Genomic DNA, 17,533 nt, shown 5'->3' on the forward strand with positions numbered 1-17,533 from the left:
AGGGAGGTGAGTGGAGATAGCCAACATGGCTTCACAAAGGGCTAGTCAGGTTTGACTGATTTGGTGGCCTTCTAAGACAAAATGACAAGATTGGTGGACAAGAGCAATGGCTGTCATCTACATTAACTTGTGTGAAGTTTTTGATATGGTCCCACTGAACACCCTTGACTGTAAATTGGAGAGAAAAGGATTTGATGGACGGACTATTCAGTGGATAAAGAATTGGCTGGAGGGTTATACTCAAGGAGCTGCAGTCAATGGTTCAATATGCAGGTGAAGACCTCTGAGAAGTGGTATTCCTCAGGTGTCTGTACTAGGACCGGTACTGTTTAATGTCTCCATCAGTGACATGGACAGTGGGATTTAGTGCATTTTAGCAAGTTTTCAGATGACACCAAGCTGAACACTGCAGATGATACTCCAAAGGGAAGGGATGCCATCCAGAGGGACCTTGATAGGCTTGAAAAGTGGGCCCATGTGAATCTCATGAAGTTCAACAAGGCCAAATACAATGTCCTGCACCTGGGTCAGGGCAATTCCAATCATCAGTACAGACTGGGTGATGAATGGGTTAAGAGAAGTCCTGTAGAGAAGGACTTGGGAGTTCTGGTGGGTGAAAAACTCTGTGTGAGCCAACGATGTGCTCTTGCAGCCCTGAAGACCAATTTATCCTAGGTTGCATCAAAATAAACATTCCCAGCAGGCTGAGGGATGTGATTCTCCCCTTCTAGTCTACTCTCATGAGACCCCACCTGGAGTACTGCATTCAGCTCTGGGTGTCCCAGCACAAGAAGGACATGGACCTGTTGAACCAAGTCAAGAGGAGGGCCACGAGGATGATAAAAGGGCTGGAGCACCTCTCCTGTGAAGAGAGGCTGAGAGAATTTGGGTTGTTTAACCTAGAGAAGAGAAGTCTCTGGGGATACCTTAATGTGGCCTTCCAGTACTTAAAAGGGGCCTCACAAGAAAGGTAGGGAGGGACTCTCTACCAAAGGAGTGTAGTGATAGGACAAGTGACCAGTAATGTCTTTAAACTGGAGTAGATTTAGATTAAATATAAGGAAGAAATTCCTCACTATGAGGGTGACGAGGAACTGGGACAGGTTGCCCAGAGAAGTTGTGTAAGTCTTCACCCTGGAAGTGTTCAGTTTAGATGGGGCTTTGAGGAGCCTGATCCAGTGGAAGATGTCTCTACTAATGGCAGGGGGGCTAGAACTGGATGATCTTTAAGGGGCCTTAGTTTGCTTTTAACCCATACAATTTTATGATTCTATGATAGGGCCTTTTGTCCATATAGCCGCAGTCCAGATTGCTACTGCAGGATAGCTTCTTTATATAGCTTCACCATAGCTGATAAACCAGGAGCTAAAGCTTCACCAGCCTTTTCCCCACAAACTTTCCAATAATTATTGCACCAGGCAATAAGGTAGCACAGTCAGGGTTCATTTCAGCATTTGCAAGGAAAGACACATAGTCAGAAGAGTCCTTTTTCCTTCGTGAAAAGAGGCATCGTTCACCTATTCTAAGGAGTACTGGGTAAAACAAAAACTTTTTTTTTTTTTTTTTTTTTTTTTTTTGGCTGTGTGGTACAAACCAGCTCTTTAAAATGTTGTAATATGTACATGGGATGGACTAGTATAGTTTCACAGAGGCAGGGTGCCAAGACTATTATGTAAGATGTTGATCTTTCTTAAATGTTAAATTGGATATAAAACAGCCAGTTTCCACTTCCTCTTTCTGGCAACAGGCCAGCCTCATGTAATTCCATATAAGATGGGCCCCTCACAGCAGAATAGCTGCTCAGGGTATCAACAGAACACAGAAATTGCAGCAGTCCTGTGGATAATGTCTGTTCTCTTCTCAAGAATAAGGGGCATGTTCTTCCTCTTGTTCCTCACATGGTTTTGTTCTGGTCAGCCTGCACCTCCACTCTTACGTTTCTCTGTCTACCTGGATCCTTTAAACATGGTATACCTTCGTTGGGACCATGATGAACAGGAGATGATGACTTTTGAGCTGCAGGTTCACACAACAGGCTGGGTGGCGTTTGGATTCAGCCCTCATGGAGAGTTGCCTGGATCTGACATTGTGATTGGAGGTGTCTTCTCTAATGGCAGCATCTACTTCTCTGTAAGTTGAAAAGCCTTCTGAAAAGTCTTCTTCTGCAACCCTCTTTGCCAAGGGCCACGTTATCAGTGTGTTGTCTTGAGAGCATATGGGCTTAACCATCTAAAGCTATCTGGGACCATTTTAGATGCTATAGTAGCCTCTGCCTGAAAGAGTCCAAAAGGTCCCAGGTCTTCTGCAGGTCCTGTATCATGGCTGCTATCCCCATGCAGCTACCTCACGTACACTATGATATCCCAGATGGCACTAGATGTTGTTGTTAGGCAAATAAACTGATCCCATCTGTGAGTCAAAACCACAGCTATAACCAATTAGATTTGATCAAAGCAGTCACCTACCATGAAACTAGAAAAGGCTGCTGGGAGAGTTACTTCAGACAGGATTCTGATGTGAAATTCCTCTGTTTTTCCTCACTTTCATCCTCTTCAAAGGTTAAATAAAATACAAGAAAATTATAGTTTGCCTACTACAGATGTTGAGCGGATGGGGAGAACAGCTTTTCACATCTCTCTGCCATTTATGCATTCAGCTGTCTTGATTTTGTGTAGGAGCTCATAGCCTATCAGAATTGTGGTCTAGCTTTGCAAAGTGGAAGAGACCTCCTTGGAGCCTAGCTTTGACCTGAGTACTGTGAATGGGAGTCCTCCTACCAAAGTAAAGTTGTTGGAGAGGCAGTCATCTAGATTGAACTAGCTTTCTGAGTTTCTTCTGGAGTAAGTGGAGAGATGTGTTCACCTCCACAGGTGGCTTCTTCCTGACAGTGTTAAATGCTCTAGTAGGAATAGGATGGAACACCCTTGGGGCTTGATGATTTTTTCCATTGACTGTAAAGGCAATAACTAAGGTTAGATGCTTGATGTTAAGACAGCTGAACTGCGGATGAAGAAAATACCCATTAGGGTGCTAAACACAAAAACGGTGTGTTTGTTTGTTTGAAAGAGAAATAGTTTAGTATTATCCAGACACAGGAAAAGAAGAAGGTACACCGATTAAATATTTGCAATTCAAAGTGGTTTTAGTTTGCTCAGACATTTTATTTTACCTATTCACATAACAGCAAAATGTGTTTTGCACGAAATGTGTCTACATTTTCTAAAGTCAGTGAACTTTGGAGGAGGTGAGGTAGCTAGCTTCACTTATAGTCTAGTTGTTTGCAAAACTGCTCTTGTAATACTGAGTTTTAAATCTTCTTTTGATTGTGATGCAATGAATTATGGGGGTAAATGAAACTACAGGAGGGAAATAATATGGACAACTTAGAAGAAACTGTTGCTTGTACTTTATTTAAGAGTAATTACAATACTAATAATAATTCAGGGTAAAATGAAAGCATTTAACAACTCCTAAAAGGTATATCCTAAAATAAGAACTTGAAGTATTCAGTTTCAAAATTATTAATATTAAACTTTCCATAATATTCAGATTAAATATTTAACATTTTCATAGTTTCTCTGCCTTGGTAGCTGGAGTTCTTCGCTTAAATTAGAAAATCACTTCAGTCCCACAGACATCCTAGTTTTTATCAGCTTTACTACATATAAGAAAATATGTCCCAATAACTTAAATCTGGAGACATTATAGTAAGCAAGCACATTACTGAACACAAAAATCTACGTGTGTTGTAGGATGTGTGTCATTTCTCCTGAACCCATGAAACAGACTGTGGAAAAATTTGCTAGTTAACATAAATGGCATTTATGTGGAGCTTTGTTTGTGTTCTTCCCTTAATCCTTTTTCTTGCATCCTTGGTTTTTGTTTTAATCCTCTTTTTTACTTCAACCATGCCAAACTCATTATCTGAATAATGACCAATGGGTGGGAAAACTACCAAAAAAAAAAGTTGGATTTCTGTTTATTGTTGCTACAGCTGTTCACTGCTTTTCTCTTTTTTTATGATATATTTAATTTTACATATTTTTTCAAAGTACTTAACTTGCAAAATACTTATCTTTAAATTGTGATCTTAGAAGCTTTGGTATGCCCCAAATATTTCATATCTAAACTACCCCTGTTTTTCAGCAGGGCTTGCTTTACCTCACAGTTCCTGTGTAACTTAGCCAAATGTGCTAGAATACCCTGGTATGCAGGAGGAGATACCCTCTGTCAGGGAGTGGGGAAGATCCTCTAGGACCCATCCTATCCAGGCCATCCTCTGGGCAATGGGACACTAGGGGCTTCTCTTCCCTTGAGAAGCTGGATGTAGCAGGACTGGATGGGAGTTATCTTTGATTTATTTTCGGAAATCGGCAGTGAAAATGGGGGAGGTTTTTTGGTGAAAGAAATACTTAGATTATTCAGGTACCACCAACAGTAATTAGAAACATGACTTCCTGGAGTGTAGGAAGTTTTTTTCTCCTCTCTATGGCTTCTTTTTCTCTCCTCCCTATGGCTTCTACCACTCTTCCTTTTCCAGGATTTTCATGTGGTAGATGATGCAACCCTTGAGGAAGATGATAGCCAGGACTACCAACTGCTGTCAGTGACAGAGAATGAAACCTCCACCACCATGCTGTTCAAGCGCCACCTCCGGACATGTGACTCAAATGACCTGGATATCACAGTAAGGAAGGGGACTGGTCAAACAACAAACCAAACCAAACTGCTCTCATGTCCCACTGTAGTCCAAGTTTCTCTGGATAAGATCTGAGAATAACAAGATTTTCTCACAACAGTAAAATTACAGGAATATGAAGAAAAATATGGTATCATATGGCCACATTTATAATGCCCATTTCACCCACTGATGTGTTTTATATTTTCTTACAATGTTTTCCATCAAATAATTGTTATGATGTAAGTCTCAGTGTTTTCTTAAGCTTGAATACAAGTTTAGTCTACACAAAAATGTTTGTCCAGAGGTAAGTGTATATTCAACATTTTTCCAGAGTTCAAATACACGCTCAAAAAAATAATTACATTCCTTTGAAGTGACAGACCTTCCTAATTACCTTCACTAATTGGAAGAAATATAATCCCATTCTAAATGGTAAGAATGTTCAGACTTCCAAAGCTACTGCTGTTCTTGCATGGTGGGGCAGATCCAGGCAGGAATGTATGGTCAGTGTTAGCTGCTAATGGAGAATCATGGTACTACAGTCTTGTTAGCATTTTTTAAGTCTTGTAGCAATTCTTAGTAAAAGTTTCTGAAGCCAGCACCTTTTATTTGTAAGGAAAAAAAAGTGTGTGTGTATATATATAGATACATATACACACACAAATATAGAAATATATGTATATATTGTTTTTGGGCCTGGACAAGGCAAATTTTATGTGTTATAATGATTAGTTTCTGTTGTGTGTTCTGATATATTGCCCGATTGCCCATGTGTAACATACATACCAAACATTCACGTTTATAATACAGGTGACTTTTAACTGCAGATGGTTAGTATTGTATTGGATTTTAATATGTGTGCAGCAGTATAATGCAGATGGTGTGGGTGAATTACATGTTTATCATTGATGGGAATGAATTAAGATTTTCCAATGAAACACTCTTATTCCAGATGGACACAGCACGTCTCATTACTGCATTTGGCACTGATGACACAGTACAACTCTTTAAGGGCCAAAAATTTTCTAAGTCTCTTTTCTTGATGAGATACAGAAGTCCATCCAACTTAACTGACCCTAAAATATTCTTCACCTATGACCTGAGGCTGGACAACGTAAGTATTGGACAAAAAAGTTAGCTCCCAGGCTCAATGTCTAAGCTGTGCTTGCTCAGAGTTGTGGATAGGTGAACTGGAATGCTGGAGCAGGCTACCTGGGATGTGTTAGAGGAGGAGGACAGACTTATTCAGAAAAGAAATGATATATGTATGTGCTGTGCTTGAGACTCTAGACATACAGGAATTAAAAATTGTTGATTGAACAGGTTAATTGTTAAGACTTGGTGGTGCTGACCACTGTATTTTCTCTTCACCAGAATGGAGTCTTATCTTCTTGAACCTTCATTCAAGAATCATTTCACTGATTGCTACCAGAACCCCATTAGTCTCTTGCTAACTGCATCACCTTTCTCTCCATCCTGACTGGAGGAACAGGGTCCAGTTCTGTTTTTTTTTGTTCTTTTTGCACAGCCTTCTTTTGGCTTCTCCACTTTCCTGCACATGTTATTGTGTTGCCAGAGGAATCTTCAGGTGACTTATGTGTCTGCTTCTTTTACAGTTTGCTGTTCCTGTTGAAGAAACCAAATATGCCTGTACCTTTCTTCCACTGCCCAGGGTTAAGCAGAAACACCACATCTACAAGGTAAACTGGGGAAAAAACAGGACAGAACAGACTTGTTCCTTCAATTATGCCTGCAAGTCTGTCCCTTACAGCATTTTTAGCATAAATCTGGGAGCATTCCACGTGTCCTTCACTGCCATTGGGATGAGCCAGTTAATTTGTCTGGATTGCGTAAAAATATTCTCTGCCTCATTTCTAACCTTGAAATTATCTTTGTCTTTATGTACATCACGCCTGAAGAAATCTTCCTACAAGTCTGATTCTCTCAGTGTAATGAACTCAGGCCATGTTACCTATCAGTATCTTTGAGAGCAAAGGGAGCCTGCAGAATTTTCTGTATTTGAAATGAATTCAAGGACTTTTCCTTTTGTTCTTGGAAATTTCTAAGCATATCTATACAAAAGGCAAAATTAACACTTGAAGCAGTTTCAAGATTGAATATGAAAAGAAAAGAGAAGATCATGAATTTACCAAACCTAGATTAATTCTCAAATTAAGATAATTTTTCTTTAATGTCACACAACCCTTCTTAATCTTGTAGGTTTTGAAGGTTTAAAAAAGAGATGTTCCAATGAATTTATGTGGAATTTCAGAATAAAGAATTTACATGGACTGGAAAAGTGAGAATTTAAAGGACAAAAAGACAAGCCGACAAAACAAATTCATGAGTTTTAGTCAGTTCTGGTGGTAACATCAGGATTTTGAGGCCTGATCTCACTGGTACTAATAAAACTTCAATGATTCATAAACAGATCCAGGTTATTTGCAGGTTTATTTTAAACTATCTTGATTATAGTTGTGTTGGCACAACTGAGGGGTCAGCAAGTTACAGTGAACCTAGATGAAGCATCCAAGGTCAAGGTTCTTTATCTTGCTATTCAGACAGTAAAGTGGTTCATGAGGTAAACTAGTTATATTTCCAGTCTGGAATCCCACTGCCCAAAATAGTAGGGCAAATAGACGTCCCTATAATTCTGATTAAAGAAACATGCTTTAGAGGAAAATGCAATTAAATTCTGAAAAACATGGACTCTGCTGGATGCATATGGAAATTAGTAGATAAACCATCATCCAGTTTGCCATTCATCTTGTGAATCTGATTTTCTGTTCACCCAAGCTGTGGTTAGCTGTTCTTCCTTGTTGCTTGAGAAATAAATATTTTAGGAATGAAAATAACTTTTTTTTTTTTTTTTCTGTCTCTTTATCTTGCTTACAGTTTGAGCCTGTAATAACTCCCCACAACATAACTTTAGTTCATCATATTCTGGTTTACGCCTGTGGCAATGCCAGTGTGTTACCAAGTGGCATAGATGACTGCTATGGAGCCAATCCAGATTTTGCCCTGTGCTCTCAGGTGGTTGTGGGCTGGGCTGTTGGAGGAGAGGTAAGTCTGTGGGGCCCATTCTCTTCCTTATTTCTTGTGAATAGTGGTAACCCTTTTTGTCATCTTATCCAGTAACACCTCACTGTCCTGCAGAGCCAGTCAAATTGAAGGTCTCTCATTTTATTCTCACTCAAGTCATCTGTGGCATCAGTTGAAGATGTTGATTTCTACATAGCTGTTGATACATGGAGTGTATGTGCATGTTATTATCATATAGGCATTGAACAGTTATTATATGTCAAATAGTAAGGCTTTAATTCTGACCTTTTGATAATGTTGACATGAATGTAACAAAACTCTCCTTGGCTAATCTTGCATAAGAGAAAGGAGTGTAACTACTCGCTGCCTTCATTCCTACTGGCTCCACTTGTTTTTCAGCATAATAAAATTAAAAGTTCAGTGAAATTGGTGCAATGGGTGAATGGTTTAGTTAATACTCAGGGTTACACAAATTATAGCATCTATATTGTGATGGTTACTTCACTTCTCAGAGCAAAATGTATTTTGTGGTTCTATGGTATGGATGTACATGGGGAGGAAAAGATGTAGGAGATGAATTTTAGACAAAACACATTCATTTTATTTAGATTTAGAATTATGCAGTGCCAATGCTGATGTGAAATTCAATGCAAGAATTTATACTTTATATAAATATCCTATAAAATACAGTAACAAATAAAAATGAAACCAAGCAAAAGAATAATGGAAAAATAAATTTTGAAAAGTCTTCCTTATTGCAGTTCAGAAGAAAAAAATAATTAGAACAGGAACAATTTTTGACAACATTTTGGTTTTTAATAAAGTCTAAAAAAAATTCAATATTCACAGATGCAAGAAAATCAAAACTTTATTTTTCTAAGTTTCCATATTTTGACTCTGTCCAAAAACAGAAAAAAAAATAAAAAATAAAAAATAAAAAGGGAGAGAAGAGTTAAAATTACTCATTACTTCATGTAACTTTATTTCTCCACAAGTCTTATCAATTTCCAGATGATGCTGCATATTCCATCGGAACACCTTGGGACCCTCAGTATGTCCGACTGGAAATCCATTACAGCAATTTTGACTTGGTATCAGGTGGGTAATGTTGGGTAGTTGCCTGACAAAGAACAGCAGCAGGATGGTAGTCTCAGACCTCACCTACATACCAATTAAGAACCAGTTACTGAGTGAAATTCTTCCATGTATTGATCAGTACAACTTTCAGACAGTAAGAGGAAACTGAGAGGTGCTGAGAGTCAAGCAGTGACTATCTGGGTATTGAGGGGACTGGGGATGTGGACCTGGAAGCTGAGAAAGGTGAGGATTCAGACATGCACAGAATGAATGGAAAACTATGGAAATAGGTCATGTAAACCAGAGATGTTTCTAGAGTCATTGCTGAAGGAGTGATTATTTTTATTTTAAAGGTTTGATCGACAGCTCAGGGGTACGAATATACTATACACCAGAGGTACGAAAGTATGATGTGGGGATACTGCAAACAGGCATCTTCACCTTCCCTGTGCATTTCATTCCTCCTGGAGCAGAATCCTACAGATCTTATGGCCTTTGCAATTCAAGCCAGTTTGATGAAGTGAGTGTGGGGGAAAGGCATGAAATCCTTCTTGATTTTTTTGATCTTTCTCACTTTGGTCTTTCATCTTGCTCTAGACATGTCCAAAAGCTGTTTGGTGAAGGGTGCCATCTTGCCTTTCATTTCTGATTGTTGCAAAAAGAATAACTTTTCTAGCAAAACTGCTCAGAAGAGACCCAGGGTTTGGCCCAAGAGCATTGGCAGAGCTGTACAAGCATGTCAAAATCATGGCTCAAGTAACCATTCACATCATCTAAGTGAATGGTGTGTGTGTGTAAACAAAGAATGTAAAGCTCCCCAAGACCCAAAATGTAAAGCTTCCCAAGACCCCAAGGGAGGGTTCCACTACATGTGAGAATTTTGTCCTACCACAGGCATGTGGTACTGGTGCAGGAAGGCGCGTGCTGGGCTGGGAGGATGTGGTGCAATCTCTCAGGTCAAGAAGATACCTCTAGGGCAGAGAGCTCACATCCCTCTAAAAACTGCCATGGGGTTGCTTACAACAGTCAATTCCAGTGGACTATGGGATCCAGGGGATTTACCACCTCCAGGACTACTAGATACCCCTTTCACTGCTCCTAATCCCAGTTGAGGCTGGGGGCAAACGCCAAAAACACAGACATCCTCCACTCCACCCCACCCACCCAAACACACATGACCAGAGAGTGGTGTCAGCTGGCCACCAACAGATCAACATAGACAGGAGTACAGTACCTTTATGGGCACCCCATGGGTGAGCATAGACATGGGGGTACCCTTGTGAGCACACAAATGACCCAGTCCTGTTCCTGCTATCTGGCAAATCAAGGTTAAAATTCACTAGAGAAACACGTACATACTCTCATGCAGCTTTCACCGGTACTCGTACTACTGGGTCACTCCAATTTCTGGTTCACACTGTAAGTCCTTCCAGCATCTGTGCCCAGACCTAGGCCCCTTTTATGCAGTGTCTTGCAGGGACCTTGGGTCTTACATGTGTGTAGTACAGAAGGCACACTCACACAGAAAATAATTAGCAATAGAGTGTAACAAGTTAGTATATACAGACTGCGGAGGTCAAGTACCAGGCTTGGCCAGCCTAGTACACTGACCTTAACTCTACTTAAGTAAATTTGGACTCTTTCCTTCCTCTCCCCATTGTCCTACATTTGTTACTATTTCCCTACCTTTGAAAATTTCCCTAAACATCCCATAACGTATTTTGCACATTCCCACAATCCACTTACAACATCCCATAAATTTTACTTTTAATTGAGTGATTTTACATTTTTACAATTTTAAAAGTTTTACCATTTTAACTGAACATCCTATAAGAGGTTTGCTCCTTCATATGAGCCCTGAGGTAACCTTGGTTTTCTTATTCTCACCAATTATTACGATTCTCTTTGAAACTTTTCTGGTTTACACTTTGGTCATTCTCTTAATAGCCCATTGATTGTTCAGTCTTATATATAAATGTTACTTACAGTACCCAGCCTGAGAAATCACAGACTCAGACACCTATTTTAAAGTACCTAAAGTGAAATTTTCAGAAAGGCTCGCCAGAACTTTTCTACAGTAACAACCTACATGAGGAAACAAGCTAAACCTTGTTGTTTGTTTGTTTGTTTGTTTTGTTTTGTTTTGTTTTTAAATGCTACGTTTAGAGAGGTTCAGTCAAGCCTTTGACTTGATGGGCAGGCTTGAACGTGTATTGCAAAGCTCTGACTGTGAGGCATGACCCACTTTTTTTGGACTGCAGATGAATGGGACACCAGTTCCAGATCTGCACGTCTTTGCCTACTTGCTTCACACTCATCTGGCTGGCAGAGGAGTGAAGGTTGCCCAGTACAGGTAAGAGACATGTTCTTGCCCCTGCCATGGGCTCAGTCACTGACTCTTGGGTCAGAGCAGACAAGAATCCTGCTCCTGGGGTCATTTCCATTCTGAAGGTGCAGGAGACTCCATAGAGTCTGAACTGTAGTGCCAACAACTAGCTCTGAAAACAAGTTCAGTGAAGAATGAAAGAGTAGGACTGCATGTCCTGTCAAACAAAATAGCCCCAGGCACTGAGTTCAAGCACTGCACTGCTGTTCTTCTACACTGGTCAGCTGCAACAAGGTGCTCTGATATGTCTGGACCTGCTTGCCAGACTCACCCCAAGGCTATATAGTTGCGTTTCTGTGGCTTGCATGTACCAGTTCCCGTAGACTGTATAGGCAAAATTCTAGTGGGTTTGGTTTCCTTTGCCACCCTCCCACTCTAAAGATTTCATCTCCCCTATGCACTGTCTGATCACACCACAAGCCATGAGGCGTGAACTCTCACTTTAGGCTATGAAAATAGCAAATCATGGTCTGCAGCATATTGTTTCAACACTACTTCTACCAATTTAAATTTATAAATAAATAAATAAACTGAAGGGGGAGGGAAGAAAAAAGTTGTGCTTTAGGCCAAAAAGGCGTTACAGAGGTCCAAGTGCTTGGTAGCATAGGTATGAACGCTTTCTCTTCCTTAGGTTTCTAATTTCAGAACAACCCAGTATGACCATCATGTTTCAGACTTTACAGGTAGTCAGGCACTTAGACCTTTCTATGTAGCCTGAGAACAATCCATGACCCTATGCTGCTTAGCCATATGGGTGTAGCTCAAGACATTCCAGCAACATTATAATATTAGAGTGCTCACTGTGACAGCTTCAAGGTGAAGTTCTCTGACTGTCTATACAGCATCACTGATGCATCTGGGATGTGATGTGGGTCCCATTGGAATGCTAAGAAGTTTTGGCATTGCTTGGTCTTTACGTGGCTGTGCTCTCACACTAAATTCCCAGACCTCTCTGTCTAGAGAGTTCATAGGATCATAGAACAATTTGGGTTGGAAGAGACCCTAAAGATCATCCAGTTCCTATGCCCCTGCCATGGGCAGAAACACCTCCCACTAGACCAGGTTGCTCAAAACCCCATCCAACCTGACCGTAAACACTTCCAGGAACTGGACATCAACAACCTCTCTGGGCAACCTGTTCCAGTGCCTCACCACTCTCATAGTGAATAATTTCTTCCTTATATATAATCTAAATCTAACTTCTTTTAGTTTAAAACCATTACTCCTTACACTATTTGTTCAGTTCACTTAGGATGAACATATATATGAGAAAAGACTCTTACAGATTTTACCATGTTAGAACCATGCCCTGAAGTCACCTCAAGCACAAGTTCCAAACCAGAAAGTCAAGTGTTGAAACAATTTCTGAACAGATCTGATTCAGTCACAGTGAGCTGTGGGGGGTGATTATTCTTTTCTGGGATTTCCCCTGTAGGATGACTATGTTGTTCTCAATTATTTGTCTAATTAGTGGAGCCTTCAGCCTGTTTGGAAGTTGGTCTTGGTAAATTATAGCAGATTGTGATTATCCTTGATAACAATTTAGGGACTTTCTGTGGTTGTCCCTGGCTGAAAGTTTCTCTCTGAAAGGTAGCTTTTTTTCTGGAGTCTTTGACTCAGGGCTTTGGTAGCACAGGTCTCTCTCCTTTTTAGGTGTTTAGTTTCAAAATATCCTTATGTGCCAAAGCACCCATAGCAAGTAAAAGTGAGGAAGGTAAAGCTATGTTGTTCCAAATTATAGCAGTTTGGGGCTCCTTCTCTTTATGCGAGTCACATGATACACATAAACTGTGCGTTATGTGACAAAGCATCTTCTTTCTTATCATTTTGGAAGTACTCAGCAAGAGCTAACGACTTGTAATGTTGATGGATTAACAATGCTCAAGTTGAGCAAAGGCCACCTAAGGAGATGTATCATAAACCAGTTTAGAGATAACAAATAAAAATTAAAATAGCAGTATAGAAATATCAAATTAACTTTAATTTATTTTTGATGCACCTGCAAGGGAGGGTCTACAGAGCTTGCCAGCTCTAGTGTGCTAGGGTCAGAGAATCTTTCTTTTGGTGGAGTTCTTAATTCTGGGATCCCAGAAAATTTTAGGAAAAAAAATATAAAATTGAATTGTGTGTTTGGGACCATCACTAAAAATGTGTTGTGTAAGTTATGTAAAAAAAGAGATCAAGCATGATGTCTGGATGGGATTTTCCTTGGCTGCATTTATTTCATCCGGGAATCCCGGGAATCAGTTATTTCACACTTCCCTCTGCAAACATTATAACCATCTCCCCTTGTACATCTTTGCCAGGAATGAAAAACAGCTGGGGATCATCTGTGAGGACAACAAGTATGACTTCACCTTGCAGGAGATTCGGGACATGAAGGAAATCCTTGTAATCAAACCAGTATGTTCATTCCTCTTCTGGAATGTAGCTGTGGGGGAGCAAGCTGGGGAGGTGGCATGCATCAGAGATGCTAGAATATGTCGACATATTCTGTCCTTCATTTCACTTCAGGCTTTGGCCTCTTTCCTGCATGTGATTGTTGTCTGTGGTCTGTCTGTACAGCTCTGATGGAATGACCTACTGTGTTCTCTAGGGGGATGAGATCCTGGTCGAATGTAACTTTCAGACACTGGATCGGTCAGGGATTACTTTTGTAAGTTTCTTTTTCTACCTACCATTTTTCCATTGTTTTTAAAACTAGTTTAGCCCCATTAACATCCTTTGGGCAAATCTAATATGGCACTGTCAAATGCTTTTAGTGCTAGACACAACATCAGACATACCGAGGCATGCCTTGCAAGGTTGTGCTGTGGCTGGAGAGTAGCTCACCATTAAGACCCTCCTTCTCTAGGCTTATGAGTGGATCACAAAGATGTCTTGCACCTAATACCATACAAGCTAACCCTCGTCCAAAAAGTCATATGCAAGTAGAGAAACTTGCAGCCAAGTTGTTTTTCAATCACTGAAGAACTTTATTTAGTGGACAGTTTGGGTCAAATACAGAAAGTGAACTAATCTGGCAGCTGGATCTTATTTAGACTTCTTAAAATATAAAGTAATTCTTTTTAACTCTTCTTGTTCAGATCTCAACCACTAGTTTAATTATACATGTACACTTCTGCAGAACACTGCACATAAGCAATTATTGACATACTCTAGCTTCATAACTGACTTATTTCAGAGCTCATACAATGTAGAGATCAAATATTATAGATATATCAGATATTTCCCTTAATGTTTCAGAAGAACTTTGCAAAGTTTCAGACTTTAAGATTGAAAGACAAATATGGTAGTCTTCTTGAAAGACAAAATAAGTACGTTTAAGTTATAAAATTACAGAGCAGCCTATTTATTGAACTGCTGGGAGGATTCTTTGGTTTTAACTGACAGACAATCAGATTCTTCTTTTTTCACCACACACAATCTGCATGATAAGTGCTTTCCTGAGGAGAAACTGTCTCCCCTTTGAATCTCAGTAGGCCTCTGAGTCATCCTTATGTCTTTGCAGGCTGGGCCAAGCACCATGAATGAGATGTGTCTCTCATTCCTCTTCTACTACCCTCGTAACAACATCTCCAGCTGTATGGGCTACCCTGACATTTTGTATGTTGCGCATGTACTCAAGCAGGAGGCCTCAGAGTGAGTCCTGAGTCAGCATGTTTCTGGAGGTAGCAGAGCAAAATGTAGCTATCAAGAATGGTAAATAGAAAAGAGAATGTAAATGAAATGGTCTTAGGGAAGATATACCCACATATCTGGATCTGTCAAGTTGAATTCCCTTGTTGCAGGAATTTATCAACTCCATCACCTTAAAAATCTCTTCTTTTTCCCCTTCCTCCTCACTGCTTGTCTTCTCTACTTCCCCATTTCCCCTTACTCCCTCCTCAGTGCAGTGGAAGGAATGATGGCCATGGACTTTGTTGACTGGAACAACGAAACTGTCAAAACTGCAGAGAAAGCAGCCAAGGAGGCAGATCAAATAGTTGTGATTAAAACCATTAATGTAAGTCCCCCTTCTGCACTATTTCTGGTTGGTGTCACCTCTGAGATTCTGAGAGTTAAGCACAGCTGAAATACAGAGCCAACACACACCACCATGAGAAATACCAGCTAATCATAGCTTATCTACAGCTTATCTATTGGAACTGAAAGAGAGTACTTGAATTATGAAAGCCCATCTCTTAGGTTGCAACTGCAAGCAACTGTCCAAGAGATGTTTAATAATCATTTACCATTGTTCTAAAAGAGTTAAATGTTCTTCAGTGGAAAAAACAAACAAACAAACACTTTTGCATCTCAGTAATATACCAGTGCTTAACAGGTAATGCTACAGAAGGGTATTTTTGATGCAATAAACAATAAAGTAATGTTGAAGATCCCTCAAGCAACATGGGAGTTAGGATGATCCAGAAAGCTCAATCTCATGGGACATGGTTTCCTAGCCTTACTTCTCTAACTACATGTCAGCCTGATTTTACAGATAAATTGGGGGAAAAAATCTCTTAAACTGAGAAAGGATGTAAAATCCATCTTCTCCTCTCTCAGAGGGCTTCTCTTCTGTTCATGACTTTTTCTGAGATGACTAGTTACTCATCCAGACAAGAAATTTGACTAAAACATATCCAAAACTTACAGTGCTATCTGAATTTTTGTGGCTCCCAACTTATTTAAAAAGAGAAACTATAATTTTATTTTGCCTCTTTCCTTCCATCCTCAGGAAATCCAGAAAAATGAGAGTGGTCTCATCAGAGACATTCATATTCCAGAGCGGGCTGTCTGTCACAATGTTTCTGTACAACAGACACTGTCAGATCTGAGAGCTACTGCAAACCTTCGTTTGACCGCAGTACACAATTTTGAATCCTCAACCACCAAAGAATTTGTTTCACTTCCTCTTCTTTTTCTCACACAGCTGTTGTTTGCTTGGATTATTTTTTCCTCTGAGTATAGGAAGTGAGGGGCAGAATACTAGAACAAATCATTGGCCTGATGAAGAAGTCACTGTAATTACCATGTGATATCACAGTGTTCCAGCCCCAATGTGAACACGAGAAGATACTTAAATAATAGCATATTCTCTCCCTTTGGAAGAAATAGGTTCTGTGTGTATTGGCATTTATTTTATTTTCATGAAAAATACTTTCTATTGTAGTTTGTTCTAAATCAAAAAACAAACAAACAAAAACAATGTACTATAATGCAGTAAAGACAGGAATATGATGTCATTTATTGAATAGCTGGTGATTAATTATGAAATCCAGAGCTTTCATAGATGGGTTATGATCTATATTTGCTCACAGATATTTCAGTAATTGTTATCTAATCTCTAGTTATATACTCACAACCTGCACTTAGGTCAGTATAGAAAACTAGGCTCCTTAGTTATTAAAACATTTTAATTAATAATCCAAGTAATATATTTGAATGTAAAGCCAGTAGTGCCATATCCAGCATTAAAGTATGTATTCCTATGACTGTACACCAGGGAATTTATCTACTGATTGCCAGGTAATAATGAGGCAATGGCTGGGCTATTTATGGCTGGGCTATAATGAGGCAATTTATTGACTAATAGACCTGAAACATCATCAAAATGTGAAGATATAGAACAACTCAAGAATCCCATGCCTTGACATTAAATATATGCAAGTGTAATGGCTAATCTATCATGCTGAAGTTTTCCTGTTTTCCTTTCTAACTGTACATAGATATTTTCTTGCAGTGTGACACCTAAGGAACTGTGACTCTGAAATTAAATTTAGAACCTCTCCAACTTTAACCCTGTCATGATATTCTACAAAGCAGGCTAGGAATCCTCAAAGAAATATCATGAAAATATTCTTCACAAACCAAAATATGTTCATATAAAACATTATTAAAAAAAATAAATAAAAAATAAAAAATAAAAGTTGATGTATTACTGGGAAAAGTGAAAAGCAGATATTCTCATTTCTAGTTTTTTCCTAAACATTCTTTTATCAGTAGAAATATTTTGTTTAAAATAAGAGCTTTCTATATATAATGTTTAAGTGGAAAGGAGGTGAAGCTGATTTCTGAACCTGATGAAGTAAAGGTTGTTTTGTTTTTGCTGCATAGTATGTCCTGGGACAGACCATCATCCAGAACACAGACCTTTTATTAACAACTCAAATGTTCTACTATGGAAGACAAAAACATCATTTTAAACCAAAGGGACACCTGCTGCAATGTGGTATCTGTAGCATATCAACACAGAACTTGGAGTTCTGCTGGAAGTTTTTACAGGCAAAAATTTTCCATAATGATGTCAAATAGCATGATGTGAAGTGTAGCAGAAGAATGATATATTTTCCAAATCCTTCTAA

The 17,533-nt window shown here is 39.3% G+C and overlaps 1 protein-coding gene across 2 annotated transcripts; it reads left to right on the plus strand.

Annotated features, from left to right (window-relative positions):
• The first annotated feature begins 1,815 nt into the window (after nt 1-1,815).
• Nucleotides 1,816-17,102, plus strand: LOC101794052 (putative DBH-like monooxygenase protein 2). Of its 2 annotated transcripts, XM_013093085.5 has the most exons (13): nt 1,816-2,130; nt 4,541-4,687; nt 5,634-5,795; nt 6,298-6,381; nt 7,577-7,744; nt 8,719-8,821; nt 9,154-9,320; nt 11,062-11,153; nt 13,493-13,589; nt 13,783-13,842; nt 14,698-14,828; nt 15,078-15,192; nt 15,907-17,102. In XM_013093085.5, exons 1-13 carry the CDS (start codon nt 1,846-1,848, stop codon nt 16,144-16,146), a joined length of 1,851 nt encoding a protein of 616 aa, XP_012948539.2. In that variant the 5' UTR covers nt 1,816-1,845; the 3' UTR covers nt 16,147-17,102. The 2 variants fall into 2 exon arrangements, with proteins under 2 accessions (XP_012948539.2, XP_012948541.3); XM_013093087.5 differs by lacking the exon at nt 5,634-5,795.
• Nucleotides 17,103-17,533: the final 431 nt, after the last annotated feature.

The sequence above is a fragment of the Anas platyrhynchos genome, chromosome 1 (assembly GCF_047663525.1).
Source record: "Anas platyrhynchos isolate ZD024472 breed Pekin duck chromosome 1, IASCAAS_PekinDuck_T2T, whole genome shotgun sequence".
NCBI lineage: Eukaryota > Metazoa > Chordata > Aves > Anseriformes > Anatidae > Anas > Anas platyrhynchos.